Genomic DNA, 18,287 nt, shown 5'->3' with positions numbered 1-18,287 from the left:
AAGGGAGTCGGGTTCAGCCCCTTCGAACTGCTCTATGGCCATCCCGTTAGGGGACCCCTCAGTCTTGTCAAAGAGGGGTGGGAGAAGACTTCGCAGAAGCTTCCCCGTGATGTCGTCAGCTACATGCTGGCATTCCGCAGCCAGATGGCCAAGCTGTGGAAGGAAGCCTCAGACAACTTAGAGGCTAGCCAAGCCATCATGAAGGAGTGGTATGACCGCAACGCTCGGACGGTGGAGTTGGACACTGGACAGAAGGTGTGGGTCATGGAGCCTGGGGGGCTTAGTGCCCTCTAGGACCGGTGGACTGGCCCGTACGAGATTGTCGAGTGTCGAGGCCAGACCACCTACGTCGTTGACTTAAAGACCCCCCCCGTCATCCCCATCGGGTGTTCCACGTCAACCGCCTGAAGCCTCACCATCAGCGATCGGAGTTTGTTCTCCTCATGGTGACGGATGGGAGCGAGGAGGAGGAGAGTGAGCCTCTTCCTGACCTTCTAGCGGCTCAGGAAAAGGATGGTTCAGTGGAGGGAGTTGTCCTCTCCCCATCCTTGACCCCAGAACAACAGAGGGACTGCCGCCAGGTATTGGCAACCCTTGTGGTTGGGTAGCTCTCCCCACTTTCAGCTGGGGGGACGCATGTTAGTCCTGTCAGCCCTGGGGTAGCACGGCACCTACGCCATGCTCTGAGGTATCTGTCTGCACGATGAATTCTTTTTGGAAGTCCGGAGTGGCCAACACCGGAGCGGTGCACATCGCGCACTTCAGTGTTTCAAATGCCTCCTGACAAGCAGCCGTCCAGATCACCCTGCGTGGCTGCTTTTTGGACGTCAACTCGGTCAAGGGGGCCACAATGGTGCCATATCCCTTGACGAACCTGCGGTAGTAGCCAGTGAGGCCGAGGAAAGCTCGGACCGCAGTCTGAGTTTTGGGGGGCTCCCAGGCCATGATGGTCTCAATTTTGGCCTGGAGGGGTTGCACCTTACCCCCGCCCACCAGGTGTCCCAGGTAGACGACAGATCCCTGTCCAATCTGGCACTTGCTAGCCTTGATGGTGAGGCCAGCACGTTGCAAAGCCTGCAGCACCTCCTGGAGATGCTGCAGATGGTCCTCCCAGGTGCTACTGAAGACAGCTATGTCATCCAGGTACGCCGCTGAGAAGGACTCCAGCCCAGATAGCACCTGGTTCACCAACCGCTGGAAGGTGGCCGGAGCATTCTTGAGCCCGAAGGGCATCACTCGGAATTGAAAGTGGCCCTCGGGGTGGAGAACGCTGTGTAGGAGACTGAGTGCGGAGACTACTTGTCCTACAACCAGAGACTGCTGGGGTATCAACTAGGTACTGGTGATGACTCCCATCTGTGCCCTTCAAGCGCTTCTACCCCAGGCCCTGCTGAGCATCCTGACCGGCCTGAGGCACTTTGATAATTGCCCCAGTTGAAGCGCTGCCTATGGCGCCTACTGCCTGACCCCCAGCGCTGTGAAACCACAGCCAGCGCTCACCTGGCAACCTGTCTTCTTTTTCCCATGGAGTTCGCCATCAAAAAGCCAAATCCCACTGTTTGCCAGTGGAGAAGATTCCGTTTATAGGGGCTGTTCTGAACATAGTGACATGCAAAGCCTTTCTACTTGCAGCAAATCTGTAACATTAATGGCATGATACCAATGTTTTAGGCTCTGTCCTGTGTTCCAAACTGGACAGTTCTCAGGATTCTTGGTGTCTTAACCTTGTGTATTCTGCTGGTGCGTCATGCTCATTGGCACCTGGAGGCTCTGGTAGAACCTCATCCTTCAGTGGCCTCAACCCTGGATGTGCCTCTCAGACAGCATCCATGTGTTAGATCATGCAGCTCGGGACCTCCAATTGTAGATAAACCATTTCCACATGACTTGCCGCAGGATGCTTCGACTCTGGGCTGGGGGGGGCACCTGGTTGAGGTGGAGGTTAGAGGTCCCTGGTTTCTGCTGAATCAGAAGTACCAAACTAATCTTTTGAGGGTGTTTATCACCCACCTGTCTCTCAAACCTTTCATCAAGGGCATGTCCTGATAGACAAAACTGCCATGTGGGACTGCAACAGACAGGGCTGTATGGAGTCCCTTTTGCAGTGCCAGGAAGCACTGAAGCTATGGTCTTGACTTTAATACTTCTAAAGGAGTCCCTAAATGCCACAAACTTGTCCTGGCAATTGGCACCAGTGTGACACTTGAGACATGCCTTGATGAGATATTCAGGCTTCTCCGGGGATTTCCAATCTTCTCTGATGGGCATGCCCTTCAATGACTATTGCCTCTTCGGCAGGCTCAGCCCTCGAGGGTTTTAAAGACAGCAGGGCCACAGCAAACGCAGTGGCCTGTCTGCTCTAACATGGCAGTTTAGCCAGCAGTATCATGCCCTTCTGTCACTATGTTAGGGGCTTTCAATGGAGCCAGCACCCATACTTGCACCCAGCCGAGCAAACTCTACTGCGTTTTTGTACCTGAGGCTGCGGCAACCACACAGCAGAAACAGAAAATAGTCCAATCCTCAGCCTCCCAGTTGCTGCAGCTCTAAAATTCTTTAATGTGTCCTATCTGAAAGAAACATGTTAGTTATAGATTTGTTACCTTAGAATTACCCCCAGGCATCAGACTGAATCCGTAAAGTTTTTCGTCAGCAGTACCTCTGCATCGGTAGGTGGCATCGGTCAGCTCCGCGTTCGTCATTGGCGTTGTGTCGCCGAGATGACGTCACGGCAGCTACTTAGACGCCGCCCTCGCGCGCTGACATCAGTTATTAATTTTTCTGCAACATATACAAACAAGACCTAGACTTTATAGGCACTTATACATTCCATCCTTCTATTAAGGGGATACCAATCATTGCAATACTGTTGCAAAAAAATTACTCCCCTATCATTAGTTCTTGGGGTAGTCGGTATAACCCTGGATTGTGCCTCCTTTAATAATCGCCCATTCCAAACACAATAAAATTCAATTGTGAGACAACATACATATACACTTTAGTATCAAACCGTGATACATAGACAAAAAAAATGAGTGAAAGCGAGAAGGCACCTCACGGGCGCACCACCAACGGGAACCTGGCAGGTACTCACCAGGATTGCCCTGTTCTCATCATTGGCGCCTTCAAGCTTAGGAAAAAATAAGGTGTCCGAAAAACCACAAGAAGGTTGTGTAAAGATATGCAGTGTAAAGATATGCAGTGAAAAGGAGGGAAACAACATATAAAAACACACACACACGACAACATAGATATATAATTTTATTCTGTTTCTTGTGTTGGGTGTGGAAATTTTCATGAAGCTGCAACTGCAACCATGGTTAAAAGCAACACAGGCTGATTCAATGCCGGATGCCTTCCGCCAAGTCGTAAACTGAAGGGTAAGGATTTTTAACCATGGTTGCAGTTGCAGCTTCATGAGAATTTGAACCCCCCAGCCGGTACGAGTGTGAATGGCCGAGTGAGGTTGTGAAGACTAATCTGTCCATATGCAGTGGCTTTAATGTACATGACGCCCTGAAGAAATTGCCAAATATTCTTGATGGCAATGAAACATGTCGGCAAGTATAGTAGTGGTGGTTGGATAGTTAGTAACCACTTCTACTATTTTTTTAAATTTTTGAGTGGAGGGCGACCTATGACTAGCTTTACCCTCTAAGCTCCATTTGTTTGGGAATTTATTTTTCTGCGCCAGCCTGCACAGATCCAGGAAGAGCGGTACCTCCAGTCATTTTTTGACTAACTTTTTCTCGAATTTTGTCAACTTCTTTTTTGAGTCCATCGACTCCTGGTGCACGAGGGATGCCTGGCTTCAAGGCATGCGGTTCCTGTGACCGACTGATGTCAGTGACGGATCCGCACCGCGTTTGCCTCTTTTGCCTGGAGCGCGACCCCGACCTGAAGACGTGCTCCGACTGCCGGCGCTGAAGGCTTTGCCCGAAAGCTGCTTCAGTGCCGGCATTCAGCTTTGTGCTGTTCGAGGTCCTGGTCGCAAGGGAGGTCGAGGGACCAGTCCGGAGCCACCACCGTTTGTCCAAGTCATCAGGTCGGGTAAGTCGAAGCATAAGAAGAAGTCGAAGAAGCATCATCGCTCTTCAACTTCTCCTCGTCGGCCGACCCGAAGAGGGTTGCGGGTGGTGCCCATCCCGCGGCTCCGCGTGCAGAGCCTGAAGAGTCGACTCCACGTTTCCCACCCTTCCCAGGTCCCGAAGCGAGTCCCGCCCAGCTTTGTACGTTCTACGAGGTGATGCATGCCATCTTTGGGCGGCACGGGCCCGCCGGCGTGCCTTCGGGCCCCGCGGAACCGGTTGGGGGGGCTAGGCCTTCACCGAAGGCCCCCCTTGGATCCAGGCCTGAATCCGGATCGGCACCGGTTGATCTGATTACACCTCCACCGGCGCCACATCCTCCGGCACCATTACCGCATTCGACTCCGGCCGGCATCGACCCCTGCCTCTATCCCGATGTGGACCCGGAGCCGGAACGGCGTCGCCCGACGCTGAACCCGGCGCCAAGAGGGGTTTTTGTGACTCCCGGGGTCCCTTTTCGACCTGATTGGCACCCAGAGGATGAGGAGGACTGGGAGGGGTCAGGTGACCCTCTGACTCACCAGTTGGACAGTGAACTGGACTGGCATGTTGTCTCCTCCTACCATGGCTACGGAGGAGGGAGCTTCGCACTCAGTGGTGTTGCGTAGGGCAACCGAGGCTCTCAATCTCGCCGTGGCAGTCAGGACTAACCTCCTGACAGAGGTACTTCAGCCGGCAGCGAGCTCTTTGGAGCCTCTGCTTCTGTTCAACGAGGCCCTTACTGACGTCCTTTTGGGCACCTGGTCCAGGCCCAACACGGGGCTCCCGTGGATAGGATGATTGCCGGACGCTACTGCTACTCCGGGTGACCCCACTTTCCTTTCCCAACACCCCACCCCTGAGAGCTTGGTGGTCCTAGCCTCTAGTTCCAAAAGCGCATTCCCTACCGCTCCATCGGAAAGGGAATCCAAGAAGCTGGATCATCTTGGAAAGAAGATTTTCTCTTCCGCCAGCTTGGGACTGCGGTCGGTAAACACTGCATGTCTATTGGGCCCGTATTCCCACTCTGTGTGGGACTCTGTTGCGCAGGTGTTGCCTCAGTGTCCGGAGGAGGCCTGGACAGTGCTCTCCCAGGCTATTGCCGCCGGGAGGGATGCGGCCAAGTTTATTGTCCGTTGTGGACTGGATACTGCCGACTCTCTGGAGAGAACTATTTCTGCGTCAGTAGCTCTTAGACGCTACGCCTGGATGAGATCCAGTGGCTTTTCTGGGATTGTCCAGAATACCCTCATGAACATTCCCTTTGATGGAAGTTGTTGAAGGCGGGCTCGCCCCGGGCCGTCCTCTCCCACATCCAGACTATGGCCGACCCTTCGCTGGGGTTCTCCATCAATGTGCCGAAGTTGCACCTGAGTTCCTCTCAGAAGCTCCTCTTCATCGGAGCAGTTCTGGACACAACGCGATTTCGGGTCTATCCTCCCGAACACCAAGGCCGGGATATGATTCCGATCTTTCAGCCCTTATCCCGGGTTTCGTTCAGCCTGACCCTGAGGCTGCTGGGCCTCATGGCCTCCTGCATCCTGCTGGTAGATCATGCTAGGTGACATGCGGCCTCTGCAGTGCGACCTGAAGTTCCAGTGGGCGCAGCATCAGGGGATTCTGTCCGATTATGTTCAGATCTCGGAGGGCACTGCACGACAACTGCATTGGTGGCTCATGAACCAGGATTAGGTCAATGGCTGATCCCTATCCCTTCCCCAACCAGAGAACACAGTGGTGACGCACGCATCCCTTCTGGGATGGGGCGACCACATCGGAGAGGCAGAAATCTGAGGCCTCTGGTCTCCATCAGAGTCCGGGCTCCATATCAAACTTCTGGAGCTCCAGGCGATCCGTCTTTCACTGAAGGCATTCCTTCCCTATGTCCAGGGAAGAGTACCACAACACCACCGCCATGTGGTACTGCAACAAATAGGGTTGGTGGGGTCTGGACCCTATGTCAGGAGGCCCTCCGCCTCTGAACATGACTGGAACATCAAGGCATATCCCTGGTGGCTCAACACCTGGCTGGTTCCCTGAATGCCAGGGCCGATGAACTCAGCCGCAGGTGCTTGATGGATCACGATTGGCGTCTTCACTCGGAGGTGGTGCAAGGTCTCTTTAAACAGTGGAGAGAGCCTTGGTTAGATCTAGTCGCCACCGGAGAGAAAGTTCAATGTCAGCAATTCTGCACGTTGGAATTTCCAAGGCGGCACTCGCTCAGTGAATCTTTATCGCGAGTGGAGTTGCGGTCTGTTGTACTCCTTTCCGCCTATACCACTTCTGCCAGAGTGCTGAAGAAGATCAGGCGCGACCGGGCCCAAGTCATCCTGGTGGCCCCGGATTAGGCACGAAGAGTCTGGTATCCCGAGCTGCTCAACATGGCCATCGATTCCGACGCGTCTGCCTCTTAGGGAGGATCTTCTGTCGCAGCAGCAGGGGACGGTCATCCACCCAAAACTGTCCAGCCTCCACCTCCTTCTTGGAGATTGAGCAGTGGCAATTGACGTCATTCGCACTGCCTACGGAAGTCTGCGATGTAATCTTGGCAGCCAGGCGTCCCTCCACTAAAACGGTATACACCTGTCGGTGGAACAAATTTGTGGCATGATGCACAGCAAAGGCTGTGGATCCCCTTTCTGCCCCTCTTTCTGAGGTTCTCTTGTTCCTTCTTTCTTTGGCCCAACAGGGCTCTGCTCTGGGCACTATCAAGGGCTATCTCTCAGCCATCTCTGTTTTTCTTCAGCTTCCAGATCAGCCTTCCCTTTTTAAGTCCCTGGTTGTAAATCGTTATTTGAAAGGCATCACTCATCTCTTTCCTCCTATTCCCTTTGTTATGCCTCAGTGGGACTTAAACCTGGTTTTAAAATGTAATGTGCACTACCTTTGAGCTGCTTCGCAATTGTCCTTTGAGGCTTTTAACTCTCAAAACTGCATTCCTGGTGGCCATCACCTCTGCCAGATGAGTGAGTGAGCTCCAGGCATTTCCTTGTAGCCCTCCTTTTCTATCTGTGCGTCCGGACAAAGTTGTCCTCAGGACTCGTCCATCCTTTTTGCCCAAGGTTGACACTGCCTTTCACATCGTGCAGACCATCACTTTGCCCACCTTCTTTCCACCTCCGCGTCCTTCAAAGGAGGAAGAGAGGCTCCACCGTCTAGACCCAAAATGGGTGCTTTCCTTTTATCTGGATCGACTCAAACAGTTCTGGGTGGAAGACCAGCTCTTTGTTGTGTACCGCAGCGCCAAGAAAGGTTGGGCCCTATACAAGCGGGCTATCTCGCAATGGATCGTCTTGTGTATCAAAACATGCTATTCTCTCGCAAAGAAGGAGCCTCCAGTGGGGCTGCGCACCCATTCCACCAAGGCGGCGGCAGCCACTACTGCTCCCGGACGAGGCGTTCCTCTGTATGACATCTGTCAGACAGCTACGTGGGCATCGCTGCACACGTTCACCAGCACTACTGCCTGGACAGTCAAGTCCAGAGAGACGGCTTCTTTTGCCGCTCTGTTCTCCAGGACTTACTGGTGTGATCATGATTCGCAGACCCACCTTCGGGATTGTTATTGCTGGGCTATCTATTCTAAGGTAAGGTATCTATAACTAACGTGTTTCTTTCAGATGAACAAGTTACTTACCTTCGGTAATGATATATCTGTAAGAAACATTAGTTAGTTATAGATTCCTTACCACACCACCCATCCTCCCTGTTCTGCAAACTGATTTCTAGGGTTAAGGTTATCCTTTCAGGGCCCTAGTTTTGTGCACCAGTGGCCAGTGTCTTGCATGGCTCTGCGTTTCTGGCACGGAAAGTCGTATACAGAACTGATGTCAGCCCGCAAGGGCGTCATCTAAGTAGCCGCCGCGACATCATCCCAGCGACACAACGCCAACGATGAATGCGGAGCCGACCAACGCCACCTTCCGACGCACAGGGGGACTGCTGACGAAAAACTTTCCAGATCCAGTCTGATACCTGGGGGTAATTCTAAGGTAAGGAATCTATAACTAACTAATATTTATTAGAGATATATTGTTACCAAAGGCAAATAACTTGTTCTTTAAGCACACAGCCAGAGTCACATGTAGGAACTGGTATTTTTCTCAAAGGGTGACACGCAATCACTTCAGACAAGTTGGGCCTGCTTTTAGCTTTTTGCAGTTGCCGGACCAGCTTTCTATATGTAAATCACCTGTTGTGATGCTTTTTTTTAAAGGACTGCAACTTTGGTTCCATTCATACCTTTCATCCTCCCCCAGTGGAACCTTAATCTAGTTCTTTGCATGTCTAAGTTCACAGAATGCTCTGTTGCAAAATTATGTCTGTACGGAGTGGCGGTGCCTATATTCGATTCCGCATTGTCACTTCCAGGGCAGGACATGGTTGTTGCGGAGTCTGGTGGTGACATCTACCAGTGTGCAGAAGCAATTGCTGGAAACATTTTCCTGATCGAGTCCTGCTCCTGTGTAAATGCAAAAAGTAAGGAATCTACAGTTTGATAGATTATCCAGTATAAATAGCATTACCGAAGTTAAGTAGCTTGTTCCTCATAAAACATTCAGTTTAAGAGGTTATTGCCAAGGCCAGTAAAAGTATTCGATTCTGCAGCTTCAACTCTTTCCCCATAATTAAAGTTTGCCACATTTTCCACATAATCCATCCGCTGCTGCATAATCTGCAGAGTTTAATAATAAAAATATTTGTTTCTATCTCAAACTGATTAAAAGTTACTAAAAACGTAGCAACATGCAACTTTGTAACGGACCTGCGCACAGGGGCAGGTCCGTTGCAAAGTTTAAATGGTCATCATTTTGTTGTTTATTTCTGTGTTTGATTGTTAAACTGGTAATAATGAGTTGAAATCTTTGCCCAGATAGTATTACCACTTGTAAAAATTATATATTAATACGGTAATACTATAAACAAATGTGTCACAATATTCCGCATCATTTGCCTTATCTTGCTGCATAACTTAGTCAACCCTGCAGCATAATGTGGTGCTCCACTGCCGCATAATTCCAGTGGCCCTAGATATTGCTATGAACTGATGACACTTAACACTGCAAATGTCACCGTTGAAGAATTTCATCAAGGTCTCATCTTGTAAGCCTTTGCCGCTAATAATCGAGCGTTTTAGCAGCAGCACAGCAGCTTTTCATGTATTCGCTAGTTGCCTTGTAATTTAGGTAAGAAACTGAGATGTCTATTCAGATCTCAGGTGTTCCGTTCATTTGTTGTTGTCCTGATAACGCGTTGTTCTAAACCTAAAATTGGCGTCTTGAACTCTCATGCGCTTTGGCCAGAAAAGCTAAATTGGCCGATAATTCCGCCTGCCCAGAGGATCGATTTCAGGATTAATGATTAACACTGCATACTTAAAATCACTCAAAACCATACAGCACATCCTCAAATCAGTGATTTAGGGCCCCAGTGTGTCAGGGCACTTATTAATATTACCTATTGCGTTGTATGTCTAGACGAGAAGATGAAGGTATATTTAGGCGATACAAGCGGTAATGAATTTACTGCGACAGTTGCGGTGTACTTGAAATCGGTAGAAATATAGTGTATTGTTTCCCAGCAAGAGGAATGGAGAACAGAAGCTTTTGTAGTGTAGCTGACGTGATTCTCTCAGAAATATAGAACATCGGAGCTAGTCAACTTCTTTTTCAATGTAAAATGAATTTTAAAGTTACTGTAAAAAAAATTAATATAAAGCAATGTAACTGATTTGGCCTGTATTCAAGTCGTCATATCCTTCTTCTCTGTTTTCATTTCAGCTCTTCAAAAGGCAACTGTACAGGTATTGTTTGAGTCTAAGATTAAAACATCTCTTTTTTTGTACTGAATAAATTAAGTTTTCAATTACATCCAGTCAGGGAAACAAATGTACAATGTTTGTTACGTCCATATGAGCGCCTTGGAAGTTGACGTGAAATATGGCAAAGACCTTTAGGATAAACCTCTGGACTTGGGGTACTTCCTATACAGTGATAGTTGTGAGTGACAGAAGCCTGTGGCCAAAATGGTCTTTAGTACCCCACAGGGCTTCTATGCTCCATCTGCCACCTTAATAATGCCTATTTGTACCCTTGTCGAATCATAACTATTTTCAATGTGCTCCTGCAAACTTGATTGAGATGCAAATAATGAATCCAACGGCGGTTGCCTACTTGGGGTGGGCAAATCCATGGTGGGTGCATGCACCTGGAAAACTACATTAACTAAATTGCCGGCATGCATTAAATTATCATTTAAAATTTTAACTTTAAAACGGCAATGTAATGTATGTCAGCGATTTACTGTACATTAGCACAAAGACATAAAATAAATATTTAAAAAAGGAAATAAAATAGTCACTTACCTTCAGGGGCGGCTGGTGACATTTGAAAGTGGTGGGCCTTAAATACTGCACTGTGACGAGCGCGCGCAGCGAGCGAGGCCCAACCACCTATGGGGGATTCGGGGGTTCTCCCACGAGAACATTTTGAAAAAAGAGTGGGCAAATGGTGCATTCTTAAGCACATTTGAGAAAGAGGTATCTTGGCCAATACATCTCTGGGAGTAGCCAGACAAGTCTCTTTGCACTTGCACAGATACATCTCTCTCCCTGCATTCGCAAAGGCACAGTCACCCTGCACTCATAGACCCATTACTCACCCTTCCCTGACACATCACTAAGCCAGCATTCACCCATCCACATCACTCACTCTGGACTCACACAGGCACACTGCTCAACCTGCACTCACACAGACATCACTCACCCTGGACTCACACAGGCACACTGCTCACCCTGTGCTTACACAGACATCACTCACCCTTCAATTCACTCCACTCAATAGGTTTCATGTCTTTCAGCCTGTCTAGGCCCGACATTGCCTGGACAGACAGACTCCAGTACATAACACCACGTCAGCTGGGGCCTCTGAGCAGCTGGGGGTGCTCAGCACAGACCCAAGAATGCAAGCAGCCCCCCCACAGACACTGGTGTTATTGTAGGCTGTTCGTCACTGCAACAGCCTACACTGCAAAGGAAAGTGGGACCGTGCTGGCATTCAGCCACTCTTTCCTGTTCCTTGGTATCATGCCTTTTTCTTGAGCTCATCACTTTAGTCCCTTTGCCCACCCTTGCGTTGTATCCAAAAGCCTCAATAACATGTGGGAGTGACAGTGAGTGTTGAGGCCTGTAGTCTCTCACACACAGACTCAACTAAGCACTGATCTTCCCTCGGTGCCTGGAAGCGGTCTCCTGAACAGTGGTTACACGCCTTATCTTCATCTTCTTTAACAAACTGACAAATCAATGCAGTACTCGCGAGGGGAAGGGTTGCGAGAGTGCGGGGGTTGCGGGGGGAGGGGGTCGCGGTGGGGGGTGCGGCAAGGGAGAATAACATTAAGAAAACTTACCTGACCGCCTCTGCTCCTGGTCCGCGTTGGCGCCTCATCTTCAAACAGGAACCGGAACAGGAACAGCAGCACCGAGTGGCAACCCCTAAGCCAATCTGCAGCGCCAGGGCACAGTTAATCCACGCCCGCAGCAAGCCCATTAGGAGACAGAGGGGCTCCTAATGGGCATGCGCTAACAAGTTAAAACACAAGTGCGCATGAGTGGGCACGGTGCGAAAATTCGGCCTCCGTCCCCACTCATGCGCACTTGTGTTGTGCTGCTGCCTGCTGCCCCCATGTCTGACAATGCATGTCAGTCAACATGACGCCAGACCGCCCAGGGGGTGGGCGGTCTGACGTCATGCTGACTGGCATGCATTGTCAGTTCTCCCTCGGAGTCGGTCTTTGAACTTAAGTAAACTATTCTGTTTACTTAAGTCCAGAAACGTTGGAGCTGCGGGCGGCTGCGGGCGGGGGGGCTACGCCCCCACACCCTAATGGACACACCGCGCCTGCTTACCTTACTGCACGTCCTCACTCCTTCCCGGTTTTCTTCACTCCTTAAGCACAGGCCCCAGCCACTCTCCTAACCAATCGTGGCGTTGCTCTCATGCTGTTAACCAGAATGAGACAAGCACCAGGATTGGATGAAGCGGGCTCTCATAGGGCTCCTGAGGGCACTGGAGGATTGTGCTTTAAAGTGCGCATGTCTGGCTAGTGGACGCAAGACAGCCGGCCAAAGAGACATGCGCACTTTAAACATAAGTGCCCAGCCCACCACTCCTCCCTGCCGCCCTAATGGAGGAGCCTCTCCAGAGATCTATCCCGATGCTCAACTTTATTTGCCGACACACGATGCAGACCAAGTAGACTGTGGTTACCTTCTTCTCTCAGCCTCTTGGTAGTTTCATTGTTATAGGACTTACTTGTCACTCATTGGCGAGAGTGCAGCCTGTTTTGAGTGATCAACAGCCAGGATGTCAGATTCCAGCTGTTTTGTGATCTGCGGCACCACGATTGCCTTGCTTGAATGCTCAGACAGAAAGAGGGAGAGAAAGTCTAAACTGTCATTTAGAGATGTCACCCACCTCTCGCATCACCTGCCTCATTAAAAGGATGCGGAAAGTGAGTTTTCCCGTGGCGGTTTTACCACATGGAAACCCCTTTCAGTGGGCCAGCCCCCAGCGGATATGTTTCCAGAAGGCCTGCAGTATTTTGGACATGTCTGCCTGTTTTTTTTCATGTTTTCATGGCAGTTTCATACAGGAAAAACTGTAAAATATCCCTCACGTACTGGGGGCAAATCACTAGTACATCAGTTATGTTATCATTTCATTGTCCAAGGGTGGGGGTGTTGGTACTGGAAAGGTCCTCTGCGTGGTTCTAGAGAGTGTGCACCAATGCTCGGTGTACACAGAAATCATGCCTGTCAGCTGAGGGTTCTCCGTGACTTGGAATGAGACCCAGAGCTGGGTTCCGTAGTCTGGAGGCGAATACCATGCGCATCCTCCTTGATTGAGTGTGACTACCTCCAACTCACCAGGCTGAAGAGGACTGACAGTAGTGGCAGCAACTGATTATAGTGGTCAGGCAGGCCTTTTCACTTGTTACCTGAGAGAGCTGTCTACTGGCCTCTTCTAGGTTCCTAAATTGATCTGCTAGGCCCCATCAACTTAGTCCTTTGAGGGATACAAAGATAGAGTGGAGTATGAATTTCGTCTGTGTGATGGTATGTGCCGGCAATCAGCTTTCGTTTTCTGTGCTGCAGAGGTACATATATCTGTCATCTATTCATATCAGTCATAAGACAGGAATGATGGATAGTTCGTGGAAAAAGCAGAGAGGCTGCAAACCACTCTTTGGCTGTGAAGAATATGGCGTTGGGACATTGGATGAATTAATTTGTAAGAGTTAATAGTCACAAAGTGTTTTGGACTTTGACTGGTTCATGCATTACTCAATATATGGCAATGAACTATGATTTGGATAACATACTTTGTTTTATTTGTTTCATATATATATATATATATATATATATATATATATATATATATATATATATATATATATATATATATATTCACTGGAAAAACCATAGGTTATAGACCATATATAGTTAGGAATTAGCATTTACAAAACCTTGAAAATTCACTGAAAAAACCATAGGTTATAGACCATATATAGTTAGGAATTAGCATTTAAGAAACCTTTTTTTTACTCACACAAAACCATTGAAATTCCATATATAGTTAGTTGTACTAACTATATATCGCGCACCCGCAATCCACTGCTGATCATGTCACATATTACATCATTCATGACATGGTCAGTGACATCACTGATGACATCACTGATGACATCACTGATGACAACATCCAGTGACTGTATGTTTCTGTAAAGTTAAAATATGTCTTACATATTGAAGAATGAGTGGATGTATAAGTGTCTGGATGAAGGATTTAGTAGGTGCATGACTGACTGTATGAGTGAGTGATTAAATGTGTCTCACTGAGTGCATGGGTTAGTAACTAAACTGTCTTAATTTGTGCATCATTATGTCTGTTGTTCTGTAAACTGCTGCATGTGTTGATCAGTAGCTATATGAGTAACTATATGGGTTATTGATTGGTTGCCCAAGTATTTGTATGGGAGACTGAGTGTGTGTGTGGGTGGCTGGGAGGTGTATGACTCTGTGCATAGATGTGTGAGCAGTTGATTCACTAGATGTATGGGTTCAAAAGTGCATGTGGAAACAGCTGTATGGGCGGTTGACTGTGTGCATGAGTGTATTGGTGAGTGAATGGATATCTCAGTGCTACATGTCAAAGTAAGTACATATGTAAAACACAGTACATGTGAGAGTTGACATATATAAATAACTGTGCAAAAGAGCCAGTAAATGTGTGAGTGGCTGTATGGATCATTGTGAACTTGTATCAGGGATGGTATAAGAGAGTAAATATGTGTTAGTATATGTTTGAATAAGTAAGGTGTGTATAACTGTATAGTTGAGGAAATGGAGGTGTGATTGATTCTTTTCATGACTGACTAGGTGTGTGAGTAACTCCATGGATGAGTGACAGTCTGTGAGTGTCTGTTTGCACTGAGTGTATCTAAGGTTATATTAGAGTCTGAAGAGGTTCATCGTATTATCACATGAATGATGTCATCAGTGATGTGATCAGTAATGTCAAATGAGATGTCATCAGTGATGTCATCAGTAATGTCATTTGAGATGTCATCAGTGATGTCATCAGTGATGTCATCGGTGATGTCATTTGAGATGTCATCAATGATGTCATCAGTGATGTCATCAGAGATATCATCAATGATGTCATTTGAGATGTCATCAGTGATGTCATCAGTGATGTCATTTGAGATGTCATCAGTGATGTCATTTGAGATGTCATCAGTGATGTCATCAGTGATGTCACTGACCATGTCATGAATGATGTAATATGTGACATGATCAGCAGTGGATTGCGGGTGCGCGATATATAGTTAGTACAACTAACTATATATGGAATTTCAATGGTTTTGTGTGAGTAAAAAAAAGGTTTCTTAAATGCTAATTCCTAACTATATATGGTCTATAACCTATGGTTTTTTCAGTGAATTTTCAAGGTTTTGTAAATGCTAATTCCTAACTATATATGGTCTATAACCTATGGTTTTTTCAGTGAATTTCATTGGTTTTTTAAAAGCTAATATCTATAGCTGTAAAATGTATTCTTCTTTAAATAAAAAAATATATTTTATATGTTTATTAATAATTTTTTTAATTATTTTTTTTTGTTCGCTCCCGGTTCGCGAACCGGGAAGCTTCCCGTTAGCTCAATTTGGTGCCGCGACCCGGTCCGCGAACCAGTAAAGGTTCCGTTTGCGCAACTGCCGCGTTAGAAGTCAACATCGTGACGCGTCGCGGAAGCGCGACGTATCACGTTGTCGCGTAATGCGTCTTATGACGCGCCGCGTTAGCGCACCCGGAAGTGCTCCGGAGCGCGAACCGAGGCGCGAAGCGCAGCTCCCCGGAAGCGATCCGGGGTGCGTTCCGCAGCGCGTAACATAAGCGTAACAGGTCATGTGACTTGTTAATAAAACTTTTCATTGGTTCATTTCACTTTTGGTTTCCTAATGATGTAAGGCTAGGTCATGTGACCTAAAAATAACACTTTTCATTGGTTTAGACCTATTTTTTTTCCAAAATGATGAAAACCCCTCCTTCTTTCCTCACTCTGACTTTCATCTTTGTGAGAGGAAGACCCTTTGTGATCACTGAGCAATGGCTTCATTAGTAGCTTCAGCTGGTGCACCCCCCCCCCACCACCACCACCACCACCACCTCCTCATAGGAAGAGAGGACCACCTCCACAGTTCATTACCAACACAGAGGAGGAAGAGGATGAAGAAGAGGAAGAGGAGATACAGGGAACACAGTTTTTACAAGAGGAGCCCCGGGTATCTCATCATAAAACTAGTTTCATTTGGCAGTTTTTTTCTTTTCCTGAAGGACAGTTAATGCTCGATATGTGACGTGCCTGATATGTAAAGAGGACTTATCTAGAGGCACAGAAAAGAAGTATTTACGGCAACTATACTATGCACCGTCACATGATGAGGTGGCATCCACTAAATTACAGCCGGGCAGAGATGCGTGACCTTCAGGATAACCCACCAACTCCTGTGGCCAGGACATCGGCACAGATATCTCTGTCGGGGCCAGAGGCACGGGAAACAGTGCCAAACATTCAGGAAAACTTTGTCCACATAAAGATGGTCTGTTTGTATTGCGGTACATTACTCTCATGTGGCAATATGAGCATTAACTTAATAAACAGAGCATTTGAAAACCACAAGTGCTCTTAACGCCCCAGAAAATAAAACATTTTTTTGCTCCTGTTGAGCCCTTTCCAATGCCTGTTTTTTGTTGTTTCCCCTCCAAAAAAAACAAAAAAAAACATAAAACTGTTCAAAAAATACAAAAAAAACAAAAAATGTTCAGAAAAAAATATATATATAAAACAACAAAAACATTTTAAAAAAAGTTCTTTTCAGAACTACCTCCCCTTTATAAAAAAATTGCTAGAATGTTTAGCACTCTGCAAGCTCTATTTCTTTTGGTTCGCTTCCCGGTTCGCTCGCCGGTACGCGAACGGGGAGCGAACCAAAAAAAAAAAAAAGAAGAGTAAGTATAAGGGAAGTAAACAGAGAGTAATGTTAAAAGAAAGACAGCTATAAGGACTAAACCAGAGATACTGTTTAATAGATTTATTTACCGAAGAAAAGAGGGAAGAGGATATAATTCTGAAAAACAAAATAGATAAGGAAGTGAAAGAAAAAAAGGAGAGTAGAAGAATAACAAAGAAGAGTTTGTTAGAGAATGTGAGTGAATGTTCAAAATAAGATTAAAACATGTGGAATAACAGAGAGAAAAAACAGAAAGCAGAAAAGAAGAAGTAACAGAAAAAGAATAATTGAAACAGCAAAGAAATGTAAATAGCATATTATCAACATAGGCGATAAAAGTTTTGCAGCTTTTATCGGCAGAAAACTGCCACTAAAACCGCTTTTGCAGCAGTTTTCTGCCGATAAAAACAGCAATAATTTTATTGGCTGTGTTCATAATATGCCCCTTAGTGTGCTTCAACTACACAGAGAAAGCATAATGAACAAGTAGTGAAAGAGTGATCAGTCAAAGACACTAAGAGTAATAGAGACGGAGTGAGTGAACAAGAGTGAGGAACTATGAGAAGAGAGGGACTGAGAAAAGGAGTGGAAGGAGTAGAGTAAGTAAGTAATAGAGAAAGGAATGAGGGAAGTAGCAAAGGCAGGAAAGTGAGGGTTAAAGAAATGAAGCAGTGAAACTAATAGTAGTTAAATGTGATAGAAATGTAATGAAAAGAGTACAAAACATTTACCTTATAATTGTCGTTAACTTAGTCACTTGTTATTTTTATACTTTCAATCTGTGAAAGAGAGAACAAACATTTGAAAAATATTAAAACATGTATTTAAAAATTAGAAAAGACAAGGGAAAAGATTGAAGGACAAACAGTTTTTCAACAACTTTGACACTTATAGAAGCTTCTGCTTCTCCAGGCCCCCTACACAGTCCTAAAGATATACATTTTAAACTAACAGTATCTTGATGCAGATGAAGTGAGGCCTATCTTGGAACATGGTGCATCTTTTGCACTGCTGTTGTCTCACAAAAGTGACGCAATGGCAGCGCAAAAGAGGTGCACAATCATCATAAAACTGTTCCTAACATTTTAAATGATTGTTTCAGGATGGCAATAAGGTGTGTCCTATCCAGACGTTTGTTTCAGGTGAGGCCTACTCAGGGTTGCAGATCAAATTTAGCCTTGTTGAAGAGTACAGAGGAGATAATATATGTGAAGGCCTACCAATGAAGTAAGTCATGTCCACTTCACTCTTGAACAAAGGCCAGACCTCTTCTATGTTTGTGGACAGACCTAAACCTCATCTGCACAATGTCATTCGTAAACTTAGGAAACACAGGTGATGTAATTGAAAAATGTGGAGTTTCTTTTCCTCATTTCACAATCACATCACCTGTGTTTCCTTTGCTTAGGTATCTCATTGTGCAGATGTAGTCCAGCATATGAAAGAGTACGCACTGCATGCAACAACTTTGACACTTACTGAAGCCTCAGCTTCTCCATACCTCCTACACAGTCCTAATTATATACATTTTAAACTGACGGTATCTTGCTGGAAAAGAACTGAGGCGTATCTTACAACATGGTGCATCTTTTACACAAAAGTGACGGAACAGCGGCGTAAAAGAGGCACACAGCCTTCATAAAACTG

General features: G+C 46.8%; 1 protein-coding gene across 3 annotated transcripts in view; it reads left to right on the top strand.

Annotated features, from left to right (window-relative positions):
* TBCD (tubulin folding cofactor D) overlaps window positions 1-18,287 on the top strand; it is a 2,437,462-nt gene that overhangs the window by 1,520,765 nt on the left and 898,410 nt on the right. For all 3 annotated transcript variants that reach the window (XM_078654702.1, XM_078654704.1, XM_078654703.1), the window contains one exon: window positions 9,848-9,870. In XM_078654702.1, the coding sequence (XP_078510828.1) occupies window positions 9,848-9,870 (23 nt within the window). The remainder of the gene's footprint in view (window positions 1-9,847; window positions 9,871-18,287) is intronic.

This window comes from Lissotriton helveticus, chromosome 7 (assembly GCF_964261635.1).
Source record: "Lissotriton helveticus chromosome 7, aLisHel1.1, whole genome shotgun sequence".
Classification (NCBI taxonomy): Eukaryota; Metazoa; Chordata; class Amphibia; order Caudata; family Salamandridae; genus Lissotriton; species Lissotriton helveticus.
Note: the sequence above shows the minus strand (reverse complement) of the source record. Positions and strands in the feature narration are given on the sequence as shown.